Below are 24,624 nucleotides of genomic sequence, written 5' to 3'. Positions count from 1 at the left end.
AGAACCATCACTCCTCACTGTGAAGATATTCAATTAACTTTCAACTGAAATATGTGACCCCAGACTTCCTGGGTTTGATACTAAAGGACAATTGAAAGCAGGCAGATTTATTATACTAAAACCAAGTTGCTAACTTCAACTGTGATATGACCAATTTGCAGAAGAGCCAAACCATATTTACAAAAATAAAAACAGAGCTCAATTTGAAACAGGGTCGTACACCACCCCCGAAGCCCTTCTGTCTCTGTTTTGAACGATGTACCGCAGCAGGGCTTTCAGGGAACATAAAACCAAAACTAAGTAAAAAAACTCCCCACCCTGTCTGTTCCTGCTTAAAGCCAAGCACTCATCTATACTCAACAATTATTGTCAAAACTAAATCTGTAAGTGTTCAGAATTAGGCTGAGCTTCGGTATTTTTGCCTGCAATTTCCAAATCAGGAGAAGGCACATGCTGTCAGTTGTATCCACACCAAAAGCCTGATGCTGGATGCTCTCACTTGACAGCTTAATACTTTCGCATCCAGTAAATCCTTCACTTCCCCAATGCACAGACCCTACTCTGTATGTGCACTATGTTGTCACTTCTCAACACAGGAAAGTATACATAAGACAACCTGTAAAATAGCATCAAGCTGCTACTCCTACCCAAATAAAGAGAAAAGGTTCTCAAAAAAGTCACTTAAATAGTTTCCAGCCAAAGAAAGTGGGAGAGGAAGAAAAAATGGTGGTGTATTTCAAAGATAAATACTTCAAAATATATAGTAATGATAAATTTCACAGATGAACTTACATATGCCAGATTTGGAAAAAAAATCCTCTAACCCACCCAATTGAAGGTTGAAAGAGACTTGAAATACAGAAAAGTTATTTCAGTTTAAGCACGGGGAGAAGAAAGATGATATTGGGAAACATTCATCATACGCTATAAACTGAATACCAGCTATGTAACCAGCATTACCAAAACTATATATATTGAAAGTGTAATTTAAAAAATACCTTGGACAAAAGAAACTCACTCCAAGTCAAACACCCACAAGAAATATGTCAGCCCTCACTATTCGGGTTTTTTTAGGAAGAAGAAACATTGCTGTAGCAAAAGTAACACATCCAAAGCAGCTCCCTGAGTAAGTTCCCATTTAAGTTCCTGTTTAAAAAAGGCAGGGTGTCAGGGAGCAGCTCCCTTTGCTACCCCACTGAAGCATGCAGCTTCCCAGATTCCCTCATCCTGTCATTCAGCAGGTGTCTCCCTGGCACGCAGTTCCTTTCACAAAAGGAAAGGTGCTGCCCATGTTTAATGCATTACTGCTGGGAACAAGTTTTTAGAGGAGCCACTGCCTGTGTCAGAAGGCAAATGGGACCAATCAACTTGTGAGCTGCTGAGTGACAGCGCGAGTCCTGCCTCTGAAACTTTTGTTATTTTTTCCCCTCAGCCTACTTCAATTGTTTCCACAACTTGGTCACAGACTCGGAGAAGTTGCCAGAGATCTACAGGCACGTCCCACAGCCCTGAGCAAGCTCCTCTGTGCTTCACTAACTCACACCAGGGGTAAGGAACCTCTCTTCTGTGTAATCTTTTAATTCTTGCAGGAAGGCACGCTGTAGCTACTTTTCTACAAAAAATTCCTCTACTCAAATTAACAGCTGGTTTTAACTGTTTATAAAAGAAAAAAAAAAAGGAAATATAGGCATTACAGCTCTGAGTCAAAGATATACTGCTGTGTGAGGAGTCTTTCAGCAACAGTAAAGACAACATAATTTCCTATATGTTCATGGGACATCGGCTGTCCTTGGGTAGATGATTTATACAGGTGGTATTGCACAAGAAGATTTCATCAGGTTTCTTACACCTTTCTCTTTCCTTTTAAATTTAATACCTTTTGCTTGTTTCTTCTTTTGTTTGGTTGGTTTGGGTTTTTAATCCAAAATCTACAAAGAAAATAATTCTCTTAAGTTTTCATAGAGGCTTTTTTTTTCCAAAGCTGCCTATTCACAGACTAGCAAGGGTAAAGAAGCTCTTTCACCACTAACTCTGTAAAGTATTTTTCTGATCTAACAGATTGAGAAAGCAAACCTTTTTTTTTTTCCGCATGATGAAAAACTACACTTAATTTTAAGATTTTAGTGATTTATAGCAGTACTAGAACTGAAATTATATCGTGTTACTCTAAGTGCAGTTCAGGCTACAGAGTCCATGCAGTGTTTTTGCTCTGACATCCATTAAAAGTTTATTCTCTCCTGTTGCTCATTGTAACTAACGCACTTGTCCTAGATTGCTTCTTATAACAGAGAAATAATTTAGCTAGGATTTGTAACATCATGAACTGCCTTTCAAATGCAGAAAATAACCCATTTATTTCTAAGGGAAACACAGACATGTTGTACAATGAAATACAATCCCAGCTTTAAAATCACTGAAAAAAAGGCGCACCTCAGAGAAACATGTCACACAGAGAACATTCAATATTTACATATACAAATATTTTAAAAAGAAATATGATTCATGAATATGTATGTCTCTAAGATTCTTATGCTCCTTACAATCATGTTCCCCCATTCCATCAATTCACACCTTACTAACTATGTCTACATATGGTTCTGGTTATACAAGAGACAAACCTAATATAGACTTTTAATTTTGTGAGGTGTGTTTTCCCTGATAGTGAACCGATATACTTAATTCCTTTTCCTATTAGTGACTGGTAGGCATCAGGCAAAGATACATCCAGGGTTTTTTGCTCAGCAGCCTTGTACTAGTTTTAAATATTCAAGTAAGAGAAATGTCTGGACATGCTGTTACTCCTAAGGCAAACAATCTGTTACAGAGTTCTCTAGAAGCTGTTTTCAGTGGGCAGAAGCAGCACTTCAGACCCCCCAGTGCCTACAAAGAGCAAGAAGATTCCGAGACAATTTTTTTTTTTCAAGGCTGAAGTGATATATAAAATGTATTTTCAAGTGAAGAGAGGAGTTAAGGCTTATTCTACCACCCAGAGAATCTTTCTCTTCTACCACAAATATTGGATATGCAGACCTTTAAAAATACAGATTTCATGCATACACACACAGACTGAGCATACAACACACATTTAATGGCTGTAGGCAGCTCTTCACTGGAGGAATGCATCCCATAGTTACAGCAGGTGAACTGCCCTATCGACTCCATTTTATCCTGTTAGAGTTCAGTAATTTAATGTAGATGAGAGAGTGGCTCAGTTGTTAAATTAAATTTTGAAAATTCACATTTGTAACATCCCATGTCACAGACATCTAAACCCTGAGAAACAACCCACAGTCATGACAGAGGCATGTGCTACAAGGCAGGTGATAAATGTTACAAACCAATGTGAAATTAGGCATTTCATTTACAGCAGGCAATTTTCTGTCTTTTTTTTTTTTTTTTTTTTTGCTACTCATTTGTCAAGACAACAATGCAATTGTTATTTAAGAGAGATTCAGATTTATGTATTACCACATTTTTATTTTTAAAAGCTGCATTTATTTCTCATCCTCTGAGGAAGTTCGGAATATCGTGCCTCCATTGTACAACAGGAAACTCACTGAAATCAGCTTGTAACTGGTAGTGTGAAGGTGATTTTCACTGCTTTTTCAGATCATCAACAAACAAAAACGTATGGGATACATGTACAGAACTACAGCAGCAACTTTTCGTTTACCTTAAGAATAATTTAATTTAGAGATAGAAAAATACCCCAGCTAGAGAAATAAAAAATCACCCTACAGACAAAACTACAAGACAATAGACCTGAAGATTGATTTTGCTTTCTTGAGATTGAAAAAGAGGTTAACAGGACCTTCCTGGCATCAAGTAACTTCTCAGAAGCTGAATTTATTTACTATAACCTTCTCAATCATATTATATCATTCTCAATCACAGACAAAAGGTAAAGAGAAAGATAAAATGAGCTTGTTTCTCCTGTTAACAGCACTTCTCAAACTATGAGCTGAACTGTTGCATTTTTCCCTGTCCCAAGGAAATGTTTTCTCCATATGATTGAAAAATTGCATTATATGCCAGAAGTCAATGCCTAAATCTTCAATCAACATAACTTTATAGTACTTTTTCCGTCTCTATGTTTATGGTTAGAAAGACTTCTTTTTTCAATAGATAGAAGTGAATTACTGGGGTTTTGGGACATCTCATTGTAAAAATCTATGCAATAGACTTATGCAACATAACTAACAGCCCCTCAGGGCTTCACTTGGTCATGTAGAACTGCAAGAATTCAAGTAAGTCAAACCTCTTCTATTCCACTGATATCACTGCTGCATTTAGTGAACCTATGACAGGAAACAGGCTGTGGCATTTCCAAGGGAGCCAAATTTATCCCGTGTGACTTCAAGGGAGTCAATGCAGTTGCAACAGGAATGAGCGTGGCCCACAGTTTTCACTTTGGTCACATACCCCCTCTCATTGTGAAGGGCACCCAGGAACAAAGATAAAAATAACCTAATACAAATCAGGGAAACAGTCACATGTCAGTGAAGTGGGAAGGAATAATTGTGATCAGTGACTCATTCTAAAGTATGGGGTATAGGGCATTCCCTACATAGCAACATCCAGGGTCAGGCACCAGACCTCCTCCAGCAGATTCACTCTGTGAATCTCTGTGTCTAAGACAAGCCTTGCACATCCATTAACAGCACTGATAAAACAAAACTGCACAGCAATGCAGCCAACTGTTCCTCTTGTGTGATGCTCAGTCTTGTCACACGAGTCACACTTTGTGACCTCTAAAAAAAAATATATATATATATAATTTGCCCTTTTTTTGCACTTTTCTTTCAAGAAGTGGTGTGTGTATTCACAATTCTTCTTTATATTGGCCTAAAACACAGGAACTGAACAGCAGAGAGCAGCTGCTATTTGTGACAATGATCAGTCCTTGTTTCTGTGTAATTATTCTCCAAGCTGTTAGTTTTGACCTTGATAGCCACCCATGTGCAGCTGTGTTACTGAATCTGTTCCTCTTTCTGCACACTTTAGGTGGGTGACAGCACCATGGAGGATTAACAAGCAAGGTATGTGTTTATTAGTTGAACTTGAGCACTTGTAAAGACAAACTTGTTGAAATATAGATGCAGAATTGGCTTCCTTTGCTTACAAGAAAATTTATCCCACAGATAGAAGTAGGAGGTTAAACAACATATAGATGTATCAAAAACTTCCAAAACCACATAAACTATTAAATCAAGAAACTCAATTTATTTTATCCTCCCCTCACCCCTTCTCCATAATGTTTTCTACCTGTATGAGGTACAGAGATTTTAACTTACACTACCTTCCATTTTTTAAGATCCTTTTGTATCACATATGTCCAAATATCTATTTTGGCCTTGCATCTGTGATGCCCAACCAGATAATACTGCTTTTTATGGAAGGAGCCCCTTCAGAGCCCCAGGGCCTTGCCCCTTGAGTCATGCAAGTGAAACATATGCAGCAACACAGCAGTGCAGGTGCCAGCACAAGCGCAGGTACATCTAATGCAGTGCACATGAAATGGAATGTACATTTATTCTGCACGTACACAGGTATACATTGATTCTGTTCCAATCCTTCTGTGGGCCCCGAGGGGAAACAAACAAACAAACAAACAAACAAACAAACAAACAAACAAAAAAAAAAAAAAAAAACACCAATCAGGAAAGATAAATGTTGCTGCAGCAGGTCATACACAACCCCAAGACCAAGAATTGCACACACCCGACACTGAAAAAATGACATAAAATGCTGTGATGAAGTCACCCACAGGAAATGGCGTTCTCTGGCCAGTGTCTGTCACAGAAACTGGTTACACAAACTTCTCTCTATCCATGTAAATGCATTTGTGGTTCATCTACTAGGACTCGTCTGGAAGAAGATAAACAGTCTCCAGCCTGTACTGGGCTGGGAGAATGAATGTACATTCAGCCAAGACACTTTACAATTCCTGTGCATGTCTTGCTTTTACTGCACTTGGGACAGACCAAAGCTAAGCCAAAAGCTTTGCTTTTGACTAGCAAAGAGCTAAGCAGAATGTACTTGACAAGCATTTTAACTGCTTAAATAGATGAAAACAGGTACAGCAAAAAGTCAAACAAAGATGAAAAATGGTAGTCACTACAAGAGTATGTTGTGGTGTATGTTCTTTTTCCAATAAAGTTAAGATCAACTACAGCTCAAAAAATCATAACAAAATCTGAAGTTCAGTTTGAGGAGATGCCATCACATGGAATCCTCTAAAGGTATTAAAATAACACGATTGCTTTTGAAAGTCTCTCTTAAATACCAACACTGCCACTGAGAACACATGCATTTCTGTTCATACAGTACCATTTAATTCTACAGCCCAACATGGAGGGATTGAAAAAGGAAGAGCCTGAAAGACACTTTTGTTTCCTCTTAAGGCTTTTCCATTTTAGCCACATATAAAGACAAATTTATGGGCAACAAAGTATCTCTGATTCAGTCAGGATCATAATGTAATTTGGGCAGCAGACGTCCAAGCAACTCTTTTCCTTTATGTGGCATATATAATTTCACTTATTCCCAAGAAAGAAATAATGAAGTGGTAATAAGGAAAGGTCTTCTGTGAAATATAAGAACACAATATAAATTAATAAAAACTTTACAGGTAAATGCAGTTTTAGTAACAAAGTTTGACAGATATGTCGTCATTATTTTTAAAAACAAGTTTTCACATTGTGGCAGCACCTACATTCAGAATCCAACTCACCATGAGCTAAACAAGCCTATATGAAAGCCAGCTTCTTACCATGGAAGGTTTGTACAAGAAGGTTTTAACATTGCAACTACTTACTTGGAGTTTTAAAGAAACTGATACCCTGTCCTTCCATCTGCCACTAAAAAGGAGGAAAATACACTTTAAATGTAATTCTCACTTAAAATACAAAGTTACCTAAATGCTTTGTTTTGTTCCTCACAGTCATCCTCTGCGTTTTGCACCCATGTTTGTAATAGATTGTCCTACCTACATAAAAAAAGATTTAGTCCTTACTCTGTCTTGTCTGTTGAGAACTGTGCTACTAAAATTCCCAACAGCAGTGATGCATTAGGTTTTAATTGCCCACCATAAAGAACTTTTTCTTGGAATGGAAATACTTCAGCAAGATTTCTTTTCCTCTCTTCCAGAAAAAGGTACTGGTGAATCAGATTATCTGCCCTGTCAGTACCAGCAAGCAGGACTATCCAGATCTCCTGGCTGAAAGGTCTGTGACCCCACTCTTATCATCAAGCCTTCATATGTGCTTGAACAAATAAAGCAGAGGGGGGTGTGTGGAAGGACAACCAGCCACAGCCCTTTCAGAGATTGTGTAAAAGAGAGCTTAGGATCTAAGCAACAATCTGGGCAAAACCCAGATATCCACAATTTCCATAGTACAGTTACTAACACTGTTAAGAAGCAGGTGCTCAGTAGCCTTCGGGAGGAGAAGCATAATACAGCACAAATATAAACTTAAATCCCCAAAATTTTAAACTCCTGTTTTAACCTAAAAACACTGTAAAAGCAATCTGTTTATTTCAGATTTTTTAGAACTTTAAAACAATCTCCATTTGCACTCATAAAAACACTTCTGCACTTCTAATTCTCTGCTTTCCTGCTTTCCAGCTCCCCAAAGGCTGTCTAAAGCAAAGAGAAGATACTAGGCACTTTGCACTGTTCCTGACCACTGCTCTTCTTTCCTGCACTCCTAAAACCTCTGATTTGTGCCCTCTGTTTTGTTGTTGCCATGGAGAAGGTCCAGCACATGACCCGCTCCGCTCTGAGGAGAGCCTCAACTATTGAGGTCAACCCACAAGCACGCCAAAGGCTCCAAGAGCTCTTTGTGAATTTCTGCCTGATTTTAATTTGCCTCTTGCTGATCTGTATCATTGTGATGCTTCTCTGAAGTTCCAGCACTTCTCTGCCCTGTCCTCTAGGAAAGTCACCCCAGGGGGAAGAGAGACCTACACGTGCAACTCCCAGTGCAAGGATCCCCATGTGACAGGGGCTAGCACTCGGACTAGAGGGTGTGCCAACCAGTGCTCTGTTATCTTACTGCCCGCAACATGTATTAAAAAACATTTTCTGTGCAGAACAGTGTTTAGAGCATGTAGTTACAAAGTTGTGCATGACAATTTGCCAGTCTCAATCAAGAGATGTCTTTACTACATGGGGTAAAGCATCAGTAAATCAGATTATCTGGTCCGATCAGTAACAGCCAGCAACTGGTAAATTCAATGTTTTAGTCTGATAAACACTGCAATCACGTTTTGGGGGCCTGAGTGTTTTTAGATTCCTCTGAAAATCTTTAAGCCCTTGGAAGAGTTCCAAATTTGGACCATGCCTGCCCAAAGAAGAGCTTACAGTTACACAACCCTCAACACATCCTGGGAAAATTTCTGCTCTGCTTAGTTCAAGGTGCTGCATCTCTGCATTATCAACTGAAAGCATTCAAATTGTTTTAGTGTTTTTCAAAGGAATATGAGAATGAACCAAAAATCTCTTCTAAATCAGAAAGGGAAAACTATTTAATGTGTTTTTCTCCCTATTTAAGGAATCTTACATATGTGACATCTGGAAAGATTTTTCATTATGTTTTGCAGAAAAAAAAAAATGATACTACCATAACTGATATAGAAAAATTAGTTTTCCATAGTAATTTGACTGATATGACAACTAGCACGACTTGGATTCTCAGAGTTCTTAATATTTGCCTTTAGACAACTTAATTAAGACTTGTCCTAATTTATGTAATAATTTCCTTAGTTCGAACCTACAAAAAACTTGGAACTTGCCAATGTCATACGTGGTGGCTTACACCTGATGTGGCAAAGAGAAAAGTCTAGGTCTTTAGACATTACTGTGGTGACTGAAGTGCATCCATACAAATGAAAGTAACAGCCCCATCTTCAGCTGCAAATTCCTGCTAGAGAATATGCAAGTACTTTCCTAAAAAAAAATGATAGATTAAAAAGTTCATTGTAAACAATTATGCACAGGAGGGGAAAGCACTGCAGAAATATCTTTTCAACATGTAAACCATAGGCTATACACATAAAAGACGACACTTCCACTCCAGAAATTGTGAGTTACAAGACTGAGTAGAAGACTTCCAACCCTACTAACCCTATTACATGTTGCTGCTATTAAGCAAAATTCCTAGAAATTTGATACACTTCTCAAATTTAAAGAAAGCTCAAGAATCAACCAACAGAGGTCAGAGAGACATCCATTTTTAAAAGATATATTCTTCTATTCCATTCTATGTAAACATTCTTACTGATGAATACAGAAAATCAAAACAGGTTTATCTTCTATTCTACCTTTAAGACTTAATATTTCATGAGTAGAAGTTGACAATAAACAGCTGGGCAGGAAGGGAAGAAATTTTTGAAAAAAACTCTGTATTCAATGCAAGCAAATCTAGTGGTGAATTTCCTATCTGGTGAGTAGGTATGCTGAGACCAAACTCTGAAATAAGGTTACCCACCAGAGGAAATTAAGATAGCTACTTATATAAGGATTAGGGCAAGCACTGGTGAGACTGGCAACACACCCCCACACTTGCAAGTTAGTATATAAGCATTACTGATCTGAACTGTCAGCGTAAATCTCAGTTTCCATTTCATGAATTCTGACCATCTCACAAATGCATGAGATTTTAGCAAGCATATTTCCCCTTTTATTCCTTCTTTCTTTTCTTCTCTTTTCAAATCTGTGTTTTTGTGATGGATAGAGCTTCTACCTTTAGCTTGCTTTGGATGTGTTTCAAGACACTTCAATTGGAAATAGACAACAGTTTTACAGTACTGAACACTTGCTGAAGGAAAAAGTGTTAAGAGTAAAGCATCAGCACATTCTGAGGACAAGTTTGGGTTATAGGTTTCACAAGCCTATAATACAAAGGAGTCAGAGTAAAGTGTTGCTAAAAAATGTAGCCAAATAAAAACAAACCCTCCAACTTCCTCTTATGTACCTGGAAAACCCATAACTTATTTTCAAACAAGAACAAAACCAAGCTATCAATAAACTGGAAGCCCAACTGCTATTTTACAGCAGTGCAGATATATTGCATATACTGCATGGTTCATTTGTATCTTAGGCTTCTGTTAATCAGAAAATCTGTTACTGTCCTCTATATCACCAACTGGCAACTGAACCCAGAAATTTAAAAAAACCCTTTTGTACATAATACAATCTTTTTTGTAGATTTATATAAGCTTTAAAAATAATATCTACAGTATTTTTATTTAATAAAAGGGCTGCTTGAAAAATATTAATGCATAAAATATATCCAATCTTGTTTAGAAAGAAGCACCCATTCTATTACTTATTAAAGTTATGTGAAAAGAAGCTAGTCATCACACAGCTTTCTGATTCTCTAAATTTCTGTTTATTCTGTTATGGTTTTCAAGAGTAATCCTGACTATTTTGTGATGTCCAGGTCACTTACATGTACCTGATTCTCACTCAGTAGCTAGTGCTTGTAACTCTTCCTAATGAATTTTCTGCAAGTGTAATCAAAAAGTTCACCACTTTTATGAGCCATAATAAGAATTGCAAACATGTACAGCATGTAGCTTGGATTAAGTTTTCAGTTCTTTGCTCCACTCCACCCAAGCCTAATCTTTTTGCTAAGATCATCTTACACACTAATAGTGAATAAAGACAGTAAACAGGCAACAACCCGGTATTACTCTTTCTCCAAAAAATTACCAACTTCCATGACAATTTTATACTGGGGAGTTGAATCAGGAACCAACATATGCTGGTTTTAAAGAAGTGTTCCCTCAGCCAGCTCCTCAGCAATAAAAGATATAATAATTGATTCAGTAACTGAATAATTTATATTATTCTCTATGTGAAAATATTACCCATTTAGAAACTGAAACTTTGCTCTGACCAAGACTAGTCCATAAGGTGTTTTAGAAGGCAGCAGATACTTGCATTTTTTTAATAACTGTTCATCATCAATTTAGCAACAACTTCCCTTCCTGGCAGAACTGAACCACTCAGTGGACAGACAAGAGTAAAACAGCCTTAAACAAAATTATTCACACAACATGCACAAAATGTTTGTCATCCCCGTGCACAAAGCATTTTTATGTAAGTTTTGCTACAACTACACCAATGGCCAATGGTACGGTGAGGCCAGTGGTATCCTGGCATGCATTACCAAGAGTATTCCCAGCAGGTCAAGGGAGATGATCCTGCCCCCCCTACTGCTGTGTCCAGTTCTGTACCCCTGATCCTGCTAGCCTAGTGCTGGGTTCAGTTCTGGGCTCCTCAGTACAAGAGACACCTGGAGCTCCTGTAGCTGTAGAGGATGACAAAGATCATTAAGGCACTGGAGTATTTCTGTCAGAAGGAAAGTCCGAGGGAGCTGGGTGTGTTCAGCCTTAAGAAGTGACTGAGAGAGGGGACCTCATCGATGTCCATCAGTATCTGAAAGGGGGAGCCAAGAGGATGAAGCCAGGCTCTGCTCATTGGTGCCAAGCAACAGGACAAGAGGCAATGGGCAGAAACTGATACTCAGGAAGTTCCCCCTGAACATCAGAGAGAACTTCTTTACTGTGCAGGTGACTGTGCACTGAACAGGCTGCTCAGAGAGGTTGTGGAGTCCCCCTCACAGGGATGTTCAGACACCACCTGGACACAATCCTGTGCCACGTGCTCTAGGATGACCCTGCTTGAGCAGGAAGAGGGTAGTCTCCTCCAACCTTATCCATTCTGGGATAGGCACAGAACAGTAATCATAAAAAATGTACACACTTTTTAATGTATGCTGAAACATACTTTATCTATATCCTCACTGCCAAAATTAGAGCAGTGCAATTGAACACATTCATTTAGAGTGTTCCCATTTATATTTGGAAGCATATCAACACACTATAGATTACAGACAAGATACCTGTACTTGGATGGCTATTAATGAATAGTGCCTAGCAGAATACAATTGGAATTTTTTTGGTGAAATCTTGCAAGATCCAGAGATGTCTTACTTAACAACAAATGCAATCCTTTTAGCTTTTACCTCCATAATAAAAAAGTGTGGGGCTGGGGGGAAAAGAAAAAAACAGACAAAAACCCAGAACATATTTATAAGGATTCCTTTAAAAACTGATGCTCCCCTCAGTAAGAACCCTGGTGATTTAAATTAATTAACACAGGCCCTATATTTACTGTAGTAATATCTGATTGACTGCTTTATAAGCTTTTTTTTTTGTTAAGGCAGAATGATGCCAGAACTTACACCTTTGTATATATAAAACTATCAAATACTGCCCTCTTGTGATCTTCCCTAAAAATGTAGCTGATTATTAAAAGGAAGTTTTGACAACTGTTGGCAGTGTTAGGGCTGAGTGGGTTTATATGTTCCCTTCATTTATGTATATATATTTCTATAAATAAAACCCAATTGTTAAGTTATTAATGCTACCTTAAAATAAGTAATTGCATATGTGCTATTAAAAGCACCAAGGACACATCCTCTGCCGGCTCAATGCAGATTCTTCACAAGGCATTTGCAAGACTGCAATGGACCTTACACAGCACACTGCTGGCTAAACACGACTGCACTGCACAACGCCAAACCCTAGAAGGGTAGGAAATGCTTCTATTAACAGACAGACGTTTTGCCCAGATAGGAAAGCAGGGGGGCCACGGGGTGTTTCACCTATAGAAGTATTTTAGAAGTAAATTTTCAACAGTCTGTTGCTGAAAGACACCAAGTCTTGAGAACATGCATTCTTTTGAAAATTCAATGGGCCTGGTAAGTCAAATGAAGTGCCAAATTGCATAAAAAATTTCAAGTCCTTCCTCCAATTATTAGTTCTTCAGAAATTCTTCAGTACTGGAATGTAAGTTATCATTAACCTTAATTTTATTTCATTTTATTTTTAAGGTATTTGAGAAAAAAGGCTTGTAGGAGCATCCAGGATACTCTTCCAAAAAAAAAAAAAAACCCCAAACAACTAGCTATTGTACGTGTACTTTTTTTCCTTAAGTGGCAGAAACTAAAAATCAGGAAAAGAGTTGTGGACACAATGAAATTCATGGGAACCTACATGGCTTAGTACTGAAGGAGCAACGTTAAGCTACAATTAAGAGTCTGCTGCAGGCACAAGAGGGCAGACTGAGGCCCATTATGGATCTTGCCAACAACAGAGGTCTCAACCTGCTACTCAACTTTCTGCTCATTTTCTTGGTTCTAGTGCTTGCATTTATCCTCGTGAAGCTGATGTGAACCTCTGAGAGGCTCTGCTTCCTTCTCAGATTTCACCCTGTGGATTTTGCAATTATAATCTACACACTTTAGACTACCTGAATAAAAGTATGCAAAGACTGCAGAGGCTAAAATATCCAACAATTACAGAATGTGTTCACCCCCAAAATTTATCAGAAAGCAATCCTAAGAGCAGTGCACAAGTATCTACCTGCCACTGAGTGAAGAAAGCACCTACAGCCTCACTGAAGAAACCCAAAAATACACCAGCAGCTACTGTAGTTTTTCATTGCTGATTGTTATTTAAAGATCTACAAATTATTTGCAGCATTCAAGGAACAATTTCTGCAAAAAGGGGACAGCAGAAATTGAATTTTTAAAATGGGATTTCTGTAGAACATATACTTCATGGGAAATGACAGCAGGAAGGCAAGCCAAGATGCCAGCGTTGAGTTGACAGCATGCATCAAATTACCTGTGAAGAGAAAAGCACAGATGCTATAAAGGGAAACAAATACATCCTTGAAAAGCAGCTTGCAGTAGCAGAGATGGGGATAAGTGAAGGTCAAATATAAAAACAAAATTATTATTTAGACCTTTTTTGACCACCTGTGCTTCACTGCAACACCTTACAAGCCAGAAGCCTTCTGTTATCCAGCATATCAAAAGAAGCAGCTGTCAAAACAACTGAAAAACAAAGGGCCATTACCTAGGGTTATCATAACTCTGCCCAGGAAACTCTTAGCACCAGCACATACACCAGCAGCAGGTGCAGCTGCACAAGCCCAAGATGCACTACAGCCTCAGTAAGAGGATTTACCACTTATGCACAGGTCAAGTGAGCAGTGTGGGAGCCCTCCAGCCGTATTTGACAGACCACTTGTTACTTGCCAGTGCAATCCTCAGTCCATAGCCTGTCCTCACCTCTAGGCATGCAGCAAAAACATCTTACAGGACCTTCTTTTGTGTCCCTTTACAGGAGAATGTACTTTTCCCACAGGGTCCTGGGAAGGAAAGTGACCAACAAGAGCACACTTCTGTTGGAATGATTTTCCAGAAGGTAGCACTAAACACGTAAGTGCTGGAAAAGGAGGGGACCAGAAGCAGATTTTCATACATTACATTGGAGCCAAACAACTTCCTCTTAGCATCTCACCTTCCCAAGTGAAACAAAGGAAGAGTGTGCACCAACAAATATATATTGTACAGTAAATTTGTTGCCATAGATATGCATATTAACACACGTGCAGAAGAGCTAGACATTGTTTCATGGATGGGGGAAGCACCAGCTCCAGCTTCCTACTGCCAACAGCACATCCCTGATTCAGCACATATACTGCTGGCTATATTATAGATATATATTACAGAACAGAATATATCTATTCATGTTCACACCCAGAACTTCCATATGATCACTGTTGTTATTCAGTCATGTGCAGGAGACTCATCTGAACTGGATCTATGAGTAGTCTTTTCACAGGAAAAGGCAGTATGCCCAGCAAACCTCAAAGTTTAAGGAAGTCCTGCCATTTAAGTATCCACTGCCTGCTCCAAAGCTTAGAGAGCACTAGTGTCCTGGTTTTTGGAATAAAGTTAATTTTCTTCATGGTATAGTAGTTAGCAGGGGACTATGGTTTGGTACAAGTCCAAAGTGTAGTTCCTTACCAGCTGCTATGAAGGAAATTACCTCTGCCTCAGCCAAACCAACAATGGCCTAGAGCAGCAAAGATAGTTAAAACAAGTCTTTTTCTCACCTGCTCTGAAATATGTGCAATAAACATTTGAAATGCCCTCTGCAAACTACATACCCATAGTTTTTTGAAGTTGGTAGTTATAGTAGTATGAATTCCCATCTGTTTGCATTTAAAACAGAAAACTTTGCACAGCTATAGCACAGCAAGCACTTCATCATTTATTTTGATAATATTGAAATATTCTGCTTTTAAAAAAAAAATCTGTAAATTTATATACCAGAGATATATGTGGTAATGGTTACATAGTTGTGTATTACTTAGGAGAATTCCTCCTGATGCTTGACAGAGATGGCTCAAAGCACACCAAAACCACCAAAACAAACAAGGATTTCCAAGGAAATTCACTCTAGCCCAAAGCAGAATAAGAACAGTTTTCCCAACAAAATGCTTATTCACTGATACTGCTTGGGACTACCCAAAGCTCATTGTCTCTATGACCTTCTGTATATTCAGTAATTTCCCTATAATAAGGAAACCACTGTGACACCAGTTGGCCCTGACAAAACAACAAAATCACATATTCCTTTTTAATAAATTGAGGAAGATGAGCCTATTGCCACCAACTAGCATGTATTTCCAGATCAAAAGCTACATACCAAGGAAGTCTGTGAGAAACTTTGTTAAGAGTGTGGAGAAACAATCCCCAGATACAACCCCAGTAGATTCTTCCAGCAATGAACGTGACAGAATCCTCAACAAATGCAGAAATATACTGCTGAAACTGAAACATGCATTTTCCCAAGATGACATATAAAGCTGGCAATGTTATCAGCTAACCAGTGCCAAGGCTCTTTTTGCAATCAAGCACAGTCCAAGTTTGGTTTCCGATCATCTGCCAGCACTTACTCCAGACTGAACCTACAAGCACCTTGTAATGAACAGAATCCCATTTGCTGGGACACCAACTTCACAGCAAAAGGAACAGACCATAAAAGCTTAGTTATGGCTTACAGTAAAGGAGTTCACTCTGCTAGCTGAAAGTGATAATCCCTCATGTTAAAAAGTTTTATATTCCTGAAAAGTATGGTTTCATCAAAATGTGACACAGGAAAAATGTTGATACTAATAATTTTAATTTTCTGATCTGACAGGATTGTAAAAAACCCCTAGCTTTGTGCTGACATTTAAGAATAAAGTTTTATGTGGCAACATTGTTATCTGACAAATGTTATGACTTTTCTTTCAATTAAAGTTTTACAGCTTTGTTTACCAATGTTTAGATATGCATGCAGTTTACTTTCTTCCTTTTTTGCTTTGCCACAAAAATTGTTCTAATAACTCTAAACTTGTCATTGCATTAAAACTTAATTTCCAGCAACTTTTATATACATGATACGATCAATCCAGTGTTCTCCTCATTTAAAAAAATCCACTAAAACTGGTACATTAAAGGGAAAAGATCCACTTCAGTAATTTCCACCTATTATCTCTGCAATATTCTGACACAATTTAGCACACCATGAAATCATACAGATGCTTTCTATAGTGGAATAAAGAGTTTCATACTGTGTACTTACAACACTGTACAAAGTTAATAAGTGGAGATGCAATCTTCTGAAGCTTTCCTTCTTATTACATGATCTCCAACAATTTTAAAGGCATGCTTTCATTTTAAATCTAATTTTTGGACTAGCACACAGCATGTACCTACATGCATTCAGGTAATAGGATATATAATAGGATCAGACCTTAAGAAATGCCACTGCTTGAAAACACAGCCTTTTAATTTAGATTTTATGGCATCCAAGTTCAGTAAATGGGAAAGGCTGTTGGGTGTTAAAAGCTTTTTTTTCTCTTAATACAGTCCATACCACACATTTCCTTATTTAAAGATCAGCTGTACACTGAAAACAATTAAACAATTAAGTGTATGGTGAAATATAAATTCTGCATGGAAAATGTTTTCATTAAAGCAAAATTTCTTTGTTTCAGTGCATAAACTGAACTCCATAAACTGAAGAACTGTTAAAATCTGCTCCTAGTAAATGTGTAGGAGAATGTCTCTTTTCAAAAAGCATACATTAAATAACTCACATTAGCTAAGGATGCAACTCCAAAATAACCAAAGACCAGATTCTCCTTGGAGATTTATTTCTGAAATGTACAACTATCACACCCACAGCTGAAGGATACATCTTCTCCAAGATGTATTCTGTTGTTCCACAGCACATCTTCTGCAGTTGCAAACCTGACCACATCCTGAAGGACAATCACAATGCAGCTTCAGGTCTTCTACCCAACACTCTGAGCTCCCCTTACAATGCACAGGACATTTTATTTTACAGCCCATGGTGTACAATTGGAATAGAAAAGCCACATGACAGGTGTTATAATTTGGGGAGCAAAGTATAAGAAAAACCACTGAGTTCAGTCAACTTTAAACTACTAAAGAAGCAGAGAATCTTAAGCTTGAAAGTAATTACCCTTGGAACAGCTTTTGAGGGGTGTTACATTATACTTTCCATTAGTCTTTTGAGTAAACAAATAGAAAGCTTGTCTGACTTTACAAAAATTAACTCTGAATTAGAGTTTTCTATGGTGAACTGTCTATATCAGTCTGCGAGGACACAAAAACTTATATTTGTAGTGTGTATTATTAAGACCAACAGCTGTTCCTGAACCATCAGTCCTCAAAATCAACTCAGAAAATTGTTGCTGCCTATTCTTACTTCATTAGTGATAAGATGGTAGAAGGGGAGGCTACAGAGTGCAGCTATCTTGAAGATGCACAAAACTGCTCTAGATTAACAGTTAAAAGCAAAGTTTGTTGTAGTCTCTGTTTATGGCAATAGTAGTTTTAAAGCAAAATAATGATAAACTAATTTTTTTCAGTCCTAGAAAAACCACTGCATTTCCATCAGGATATATATGTATTAAAATCAAAAGTGCAAAAGTGATCTTCACTAAAAGGAAAAAAATTATATCAGGCTGTGGCTTTTGCCCCTTTTATAAATCATCAGCTTCCTCTTATGCCTTCTACTTGATCTCTTAGAAATATATTCCACTTAGGATTGCAGATTTCTTGATTTCTCAGAAATTTCAAGGCCCAGCAATATGACTCCAGATCATGCCAATTAAGTGCTTGCTAAGGCCATCAGGAATTTCCTCCACAGAGATGTAAAAGTTACAGGTGAAACAAAAAACAAAATGAAAACAAACAAAAACCCAAACAAAGAAACAAGCCAGTTTTAGGCAAAAATGTCAAATCTCAAAACCGGGAAAGGTGCAGGACTGTTTCTGAATCAAAGTCAAAGATAAATAGTGCTTGTGTTCCCCCTGCTGGCTCTGTCCTCCAAACACAGCTCGGTAGCAATGCCTGCATTGATGAAAGGTTTTGAGTAACTGTAATAACACATACAGGACTTCACCTGTTTCAAACATTTAACTTTGCCTTTGTACCGTATTTAAACATGATCAGGGGGAGAAAACACTTCTGAGACATGAAGGACAAAAGCTGGGAGTTGTTTTGATCTAAACAAAAATCTATTTCTAAAACATCCATCCTAAACAAAGTGTTGTAAAGGCACATATAAGATTATAAAGAGGCATGTATCTAAACGAAGTAAATAAACAAATAAACCTTACTCTAGTGTTGTGAGACCCTGTCTAGAGTACTACATACAGTTCTGGTGTCCCCAACATAAAAAAGAATGTGGAACTGTTGGAGCAAGTCCAAAGGAGGCCACAAAGTTGGTAAGAGGACTGGAGCACTTCCCCTATGAAAACAGACTGAGGAAGGTGGGGGTCCTCAGCCTGGAGGAGACAAGGTTGCATAGAAACCTCATAGCAACTATCCAGTACCTGAAGGGGTACCTGGAGCTCCTTCCAGGAACTGTAGTGATAGGATATGGAGTAATGGGTACAAACTGAAAAAGGGGAAATTTAAGGCTGAGTATTAGGAAGAAATTCTTTATTATGAGGGTGATAAGACACAGAAACAGGTTGCTCAGGGAAGTTATGGATGCCCCAATCCTGACAGAGTCCAAGGACACGCTGGATAAGGCTTTGAGCCACCTGGTCTAGTGAGAGATGTCCCTGCCCATGGCAGAGGGGGTTGGAAACAGATGATCTTTAAGGTCTCTTTCAACCCTTAATATTCTGTCATTGTGTATATTTAAACCCAAGAAGAGAACCACCAGGCACAGTAACCTGATCACAAATCTCACAGACAGCACCACTGGCGGCTACAGCCAGTTACACATTTCGGGTGTTTGGGAAGACTGGAAAGAATGGACAGACCAAGGTCCCTCATGGTGCCCTCCTGTCACTTCCCAACCCCCTCATGTGCCCCTCAATGCCACCAGCACATGCCAACTGCCTGGAGTCCAGCTGGCAGTGCCCTGGACCCAGCCTCAGCACTGAGCCACTCTCTGCCACTTTGGCTCTGGAAGGAGCCCATCAGCCTCTGCTCCCTACCTGGGGAATTTATCAGCAACAGCATCTTTGAAGTGCTTATAGAAAGATGAGGGTTTCTGCAGCAAGAAAGTAAAGGTGGCTACCTGTAACAATGTCAGGTTTTTAGACAAACCCTTAGAGATTACTATTAGTTTGGCCATATTAATTGGCTTCCATTTTCTTAAGTTAAAAACAAAAAACCCAACAAACACCACCAAAAACCAAAACCAGGACATCATTAAGAGCACAACTGGATGTTAAGAATCTCTAAACTCATCATTTTTTACATCAATATACAACAGAAGGAACAACAAAACCTGAGCACAACTCTTTGTAAATTATCTCGTGTGAATTATCTCTTCAGGCTGAAGAAAACAAGAAATCTGAACATACAGCTAGATTATCCCTGCTGAGATAATATCCTAGTCTAACCCTAAAAAATGCCTTTCAGAGAAATTAATATATTGTAAACTTGGACTTTTTTGTCAAGCCAAGCCAAATTTACTACACAGGTAAACATGAACATGTAGATCTTAAATACTGCCTTCCTTCACAAACCATACTCCCTCATTAGGGGAAGAGCTGGAAATAAAGACTGTGAATTGCCATGTTAGAAAGGCTTACCTGTCTCTCAAAACTATGTGCTTGACAGTCTCAATATGAAAATACTTCAAGTATGAGATGCATCAACCCCATATACTATCTTATTTAAACAAATCAGATTCGTTGACTGCTGTTAGTTGATTTTTATTAGTTAAAAAATAAGCAATAATATCAAACTGAATTCTGTTTTTAAGTACTAGGCATGAGGAGACTGAATATTCATTCACCCTTGCACTATACAAAAGTCATTCTTATTTTGCTGAATGCATAAATGCAGCCTCTTTGTAAGCCCATTGACGTCAAAATATCTTCACATTTCCTCCACTATGCAGTTACTCTAAAACTACTAAAAAGGTTGCTTGATGAACCTCTTTCTGTGCCCAGCTTCAGATAAAGACCTGTTAGTCCCATGAGGACAGGTACAGTGAATCCGAATAAACTCTATGTAGGCAGACAGTGGAAATAAAAGAAAAACCTAAGAAACAACTACAGTTGAGAAGCAGCAACAGCCTCAGTCAAAATTTAAAAATACCATCACTTGGTTTAGGAGGACCTGTTCCCTTTCCTGTTTCATTAAAAATTGCCTGTTATTCCTCTGGTATAACACAGGAAGCCACACGATGGCAGCAAACACCAAGCTTTATCCTCACCTGCACAGACTGGTCACCTGCCACTCTGAAGTCTTCAAGCTGCTGCATGTGCCATGCAGCCAGGCCGTAGGGCTCCTCGGCAGGCCGGCAGTCCAGGGGATTTGCCCGTAGCTGCTCCTTGAGCCACATCTGAGTCCTCACTGCCGGCTGTATGGGAGCTCCGCTCACAGCCTGCTGCCCCAGCGTCGCGTATCTCGGGCCAAAAGCTTCGCAGCCGCCTGCCGTGGGTTTGCTTTCAGGTAAGGCACTGTAGGTCGAGTCTAAGGCATGTCTCCTACCTGGGGAATCTGAAACAAAGTCGTCTTTGCTGCACGTTTCAAATTTGTATTTGCAGTCCAGTAGAGAAGATCGTTTTTTCCCCATTTCTTTGTCCTCAATTTTTAGCAACTCCATGCTGTCATGCAAACAACTTGGCCCATTTGTCCTTAACTGAGGTGGCACAGCTTTGTCCGTACCAGGCCTGTATTCCACTGAATGACTACTTCCATCTTGGCTGAAATTATTTGGTGAGCTGAGTTTAGACAAGGAGGACCACTTTCTTACAGGTCTTGCATCTTTCATGTCAAGAGAATTGTCCAGGGGGCCCTGATTTCTGCCTCCTCCTGACCGTACAAAGCTTGTACTCCATTTTGAGCCATCGGACTTGAAAGCTTCCCTGTGTTTGGAAAGTGAAGAGCTGGCACCAGACAGCATCACATGGGCAGTGGGAATAGAAACCAGTGATCGGCTGGGCTTAAATGATGATGTACCACTTGAAGTTGAATGATCTGTGAAGAGAAATTTATCACATAAGTAAGTGCAACAGAGAGCTCATTAACATTAGTTCAGATAGGACAAAATATCAAATTCAAGGTGAAATGCAAAAGTAGAAGAGGTTTCTTGACAAAATACGGCCTTATAGATAATTCTAAACCATGAGAATAAAACCCTAATTAAAGTAGAAGATTTTCAACTTTATTTTGCTCAGGTGTCATAATTACAAAAAGAAAAGTGCACTAAGCATTGGCAAGAGCAGCTTCAGACAGAATTTTCAGGCTGTGAGCTCAAGAAACCATCCCCAGCTTTAAGGTGGCAGAATGGATTTCTCCCCCACCCCACATAATACTAAGGAGCTTCTATACTCCCAGGGGTGGGGGCAGGAGGAGTGAGCAAATGGCTGTGTATTTACAGACCCAAATACAACACCACAGAGAAAATGGGTCTATCAAATTGTCTATAAAAATCTTTCTCAAGTCAAAATATCAAGAACAGAGAAATCAGAAAGGTGATATTCAGGAGGGAAGAGTAGAGCAAAGATGAGAGAGGTAAAGGAGAAATTCCTGGGAACTGGCTGAGAGCTCTCACACACCCAGCAACGTGTGCTCAGCATGTCACAGGCTGTGGGCTACAGAAATAAGCATTTAATTCCCTCATTAGAGGATCAGCTCCCACCAAGTCAGGTTCAAGGCCGATAGAATGAAATCGCTCTAATTAAAAGATTCTTCTGGTGTGCCTCTTGCCAAAAAGCAAAACAGATATGTTCTTCTCACTTATTTTATCCAAACCTAGAGAGTACCTCTTTCTCTGAGATTTGTCAGCTACTACATGAATTCATACTGGGACAATTTAAAAGTTAACAAAACAACAACAACAACAACAAAACAAAAACAAAACAAAAACAAACAAACAAACAAAAAACACAACAAAAAAAAACTGCTCTACAACTGACATAACCAGTTTCATGGCTACAATAGATTACTCTGATTTGGTGAAGCTGGAACACATTATTTATTAATTAAGCACACTTTGTATTTTACTCAATATACCACACCACAGGCAGGAAAAGAGAGCTTCCAATGGTGCAACAACTTTCAAAAATGGTAGCACCTATTTTTACACATATCCAAATAAAAATATCCCTGCCTGCAACTTGAATATTCCTCCCAATTTGGGATCAGACTTCCTCACTTCTTGCACTTGCAGCCCAACACAAAATAATATAGTTCTACTGTCACACTCTTCATGGGAAAAATGCATTATGGCCCACCTAAGAGTAAACACTTCCCTGTTTATTACATTAATGCCAGGACTCCTAGAAAGGCAGGAAATCTTGCTGAAGCCTTCCTGCGTCCCAGCGTCCCTGCCCCAGCATGTACCCTCCTGTTTCAAAAGCTCATGCCACACAGTTTCTTGCCTCTATACAGCCACCTACTGTCATAGTAGTTACCGAAGACTGTTCTCTGTAAGACTTGGCAGAACTGTCAGAGCTGGCTGAAGCGGACCAACAGCTCAAGAGCTGTTCACAGGGTGCTGATGGTGGCCAGAGAACACACAGGAGGGGGCTGTCCTCTGCAGGGCCAGGAGTGGACTTGGATGATACTGGTAGGTCTCTTCCAATACAGGATATTCTCTGATTCTATGATAAAGTTAAATGGCAAGTAGAATACTAGCAGCTTGTTACCTAATTAATTTATGTGGGGGTAACATTTTTTGCATGCAAGATGAAAGATCCTCCTTCCTTCCTACAAGTTCTTCCTTAAAAATCCTATACTGCAGAGAGAAACATTTTTGTTGGCTGTTCTGTCTTGATATTGCTCAAGAGGCGGGACATGTTAAAGAGGAAGACAGGAGGCCACACAACCCCTTTCAAGCAGAAGGAATCAGTCTTTTTACCAAACACATCAGTGCCCACAGATATTGCAACACTGGAGATGGTGGCAACAAATACTACTCATGTCCAAATTGTGATACGCACGCAACATGTAACCTTTTTGCCTGTGCCAGGTACAGTATCAGCTTTTCAGCTCTGGCTCCTGTCTTCTCTCATGGCACATCAGACACTTGCATCAAAAGCCATTACAAATTGGGTACATCTGGCTATGATGTGTAGCAGGGGCTGCTGCCAGTCCTGCCCTGCAATGGAAATAAAGATAACACAGCCACCTGTCTGAGAATGTCAAAGCAGTGACAAGAGAGCAAGAGAGGTTATATGACCTGATGGAGCTGGAGACATAAACATAGATATCATGAGATAGGAAGTACAGGTTGGACTCCTGCTTTGGAGAACATGCAGCAGAAGAGCAGGAAGAGACTCTCAGGGAAAGTAGGGATGGAAACACACAGAAGAAGGAAATGCATCTTCTCTAGTACAGGTAACTCCTTAGCTTGAGGCTGCTGGCTTTGTAGCATTCAAGAAAACTAACCCTTGTACTGAGCCTTACCTACAAGCTGAATCTGACACTGCACAAAGTCAGTGGTCCCAGACCTTTTTATATCCAAAGAAAATAAGAGTATATTAGGATTCAAAAAGAAATGACCTATGGTTTAGGCTATGCAGCTTTCTAGGAGTAGAAATGTTACATCTGCAAGAGAAAGGTAGAAGAAATCCTGCATACATGTATTTGTAAAACTGAAACAAGTAAAAAATATGTAACAGTATTTAATATAGCATTTTCAGTCTAAAATGCTGACTTAATGTTACACATACATAGTCTTCGAACTAAAATTAAAACCAGTAAGAATTAGAAATACATTATCTCCTTCATTTATTAGATTACAGACTTAGTAATATGTGGTAGATTTTTATTTTTCCTTCTTCTAAATTGAATTAAATCAAAATTTAATTAATTTTGAGTTAAGATTTAAACTTCTTTTCCTTACTTCCAATTCTAAACTCTTCAAGCAGATTTGAACTTGGAATGCCACTTATATCCAAGTACAGCTGATGGATGTCTCCAATAATTCGTCTCAAAGAGAAACACAGTAATTTTGGCTTCAAGTTATTCTAATTAGTCTTCCCATTAACGTTCACTGAAACATATGAGAAAATTCACACTTTTTCTTAGAGCATATTGCTCAAGTCTGCCTCGCCTGCAGGCTCAGCTGGAAAGAAAACCAGTCTGCCTTCGGAAACATCTCACAACACAAAAAACAGGAAATTCTGTACATTTCCTTGAAAACAGGAGAGAATACAGAAAGCATCATGAAACTTAAGAGACATTACTTCTTCTGTAGACA

At 38.9% G+C, this 24,624-nt stretch overlaps 2 protein-coding genes across 4 annotated transcripts in view; one reads left to right on the top strand and one right to left on the bottom strand.

The window, feature by feature from the left end:
• Nucleotides 1-24,624, bottom strand: part of CEP85L (centrosomal protein 85L) — a 126,933-nt gene that overhangs the window by 37,868 nt on the left and 64,441 nt on the right. Inside the window, exon 3 of the mRNA XM_083856739.1 lies at nucleotides 20,629-21,395. Coding sequence (XP_083712865.1) covers nucleotides 20,629-21,321 — 693 coding nt within the window. The 5' untranslated portion in view covers nucleotides 21,322-21,395. The remainder of the gene's footprint in view (nucleotides 1-20,628; nucleotides 21,396-24,624) is intronic.
• On the top strand, nucleotides 1,342-15,195 carry PLN (phospholamban). Of its 3 annotated transcripts, none has more exons than XR_014589506.1 (4): nucleotides 1,342-1,548; nucleotides 5,005-5,039; nucleotides 7,150-7,226; nucleotides 12,906-15,195. XR_014589506.1 is itself a non-coding variant. In XM_083856740.1 (4 exons), exon 4 carries the CDS (start codon nucleotides 7,749-7,751, stop codon nucleotides 7,905-7,907), a length of 159 nt encoding a protein of 52 aa, XP_083712866.1. In that variant the 5' UTR covers nucleotides 1,342-1,548; nucleotides 5,005-5,039; nucleotides 7,150-7,226; nucleotides 7,628-7,748; the 3' UTR covers nucleotides 7,908-8,164. The 3 variants fall into 3 exon arrangements, 2 of the variants coding, with proteins under 2 accessions (XP_083712866.1, XP_083712867.1); XM_083856740.1 differs by lacking the exon at nucleotides 12,906-15,195 and adding an exon at nucleotides 7,628-8,164; XM_083856741.1 differs by lacking the exons at nucleotides 7,150-7,226; nucleotides 12,906-15,195 and adding an exon at nucleotides 7,628-8,164.

The sequence above is a fragment of the Zosterops lateralis genome (assembly GCF_965231275.1).
Source record: "Zosterops lateralis genome assembly, chromosome: 3".
NCBI lineage: Eukaryota > Metazoa > Chordata > Aves > Passeriformes > Zosteropidae > Zosterops > Zosterops lateralis.
The sequence above is the reverse complement of the archived record's forward strand: the minus strand, read 5'-3'. Positions and strand labels throughout refer to the sequence as shown.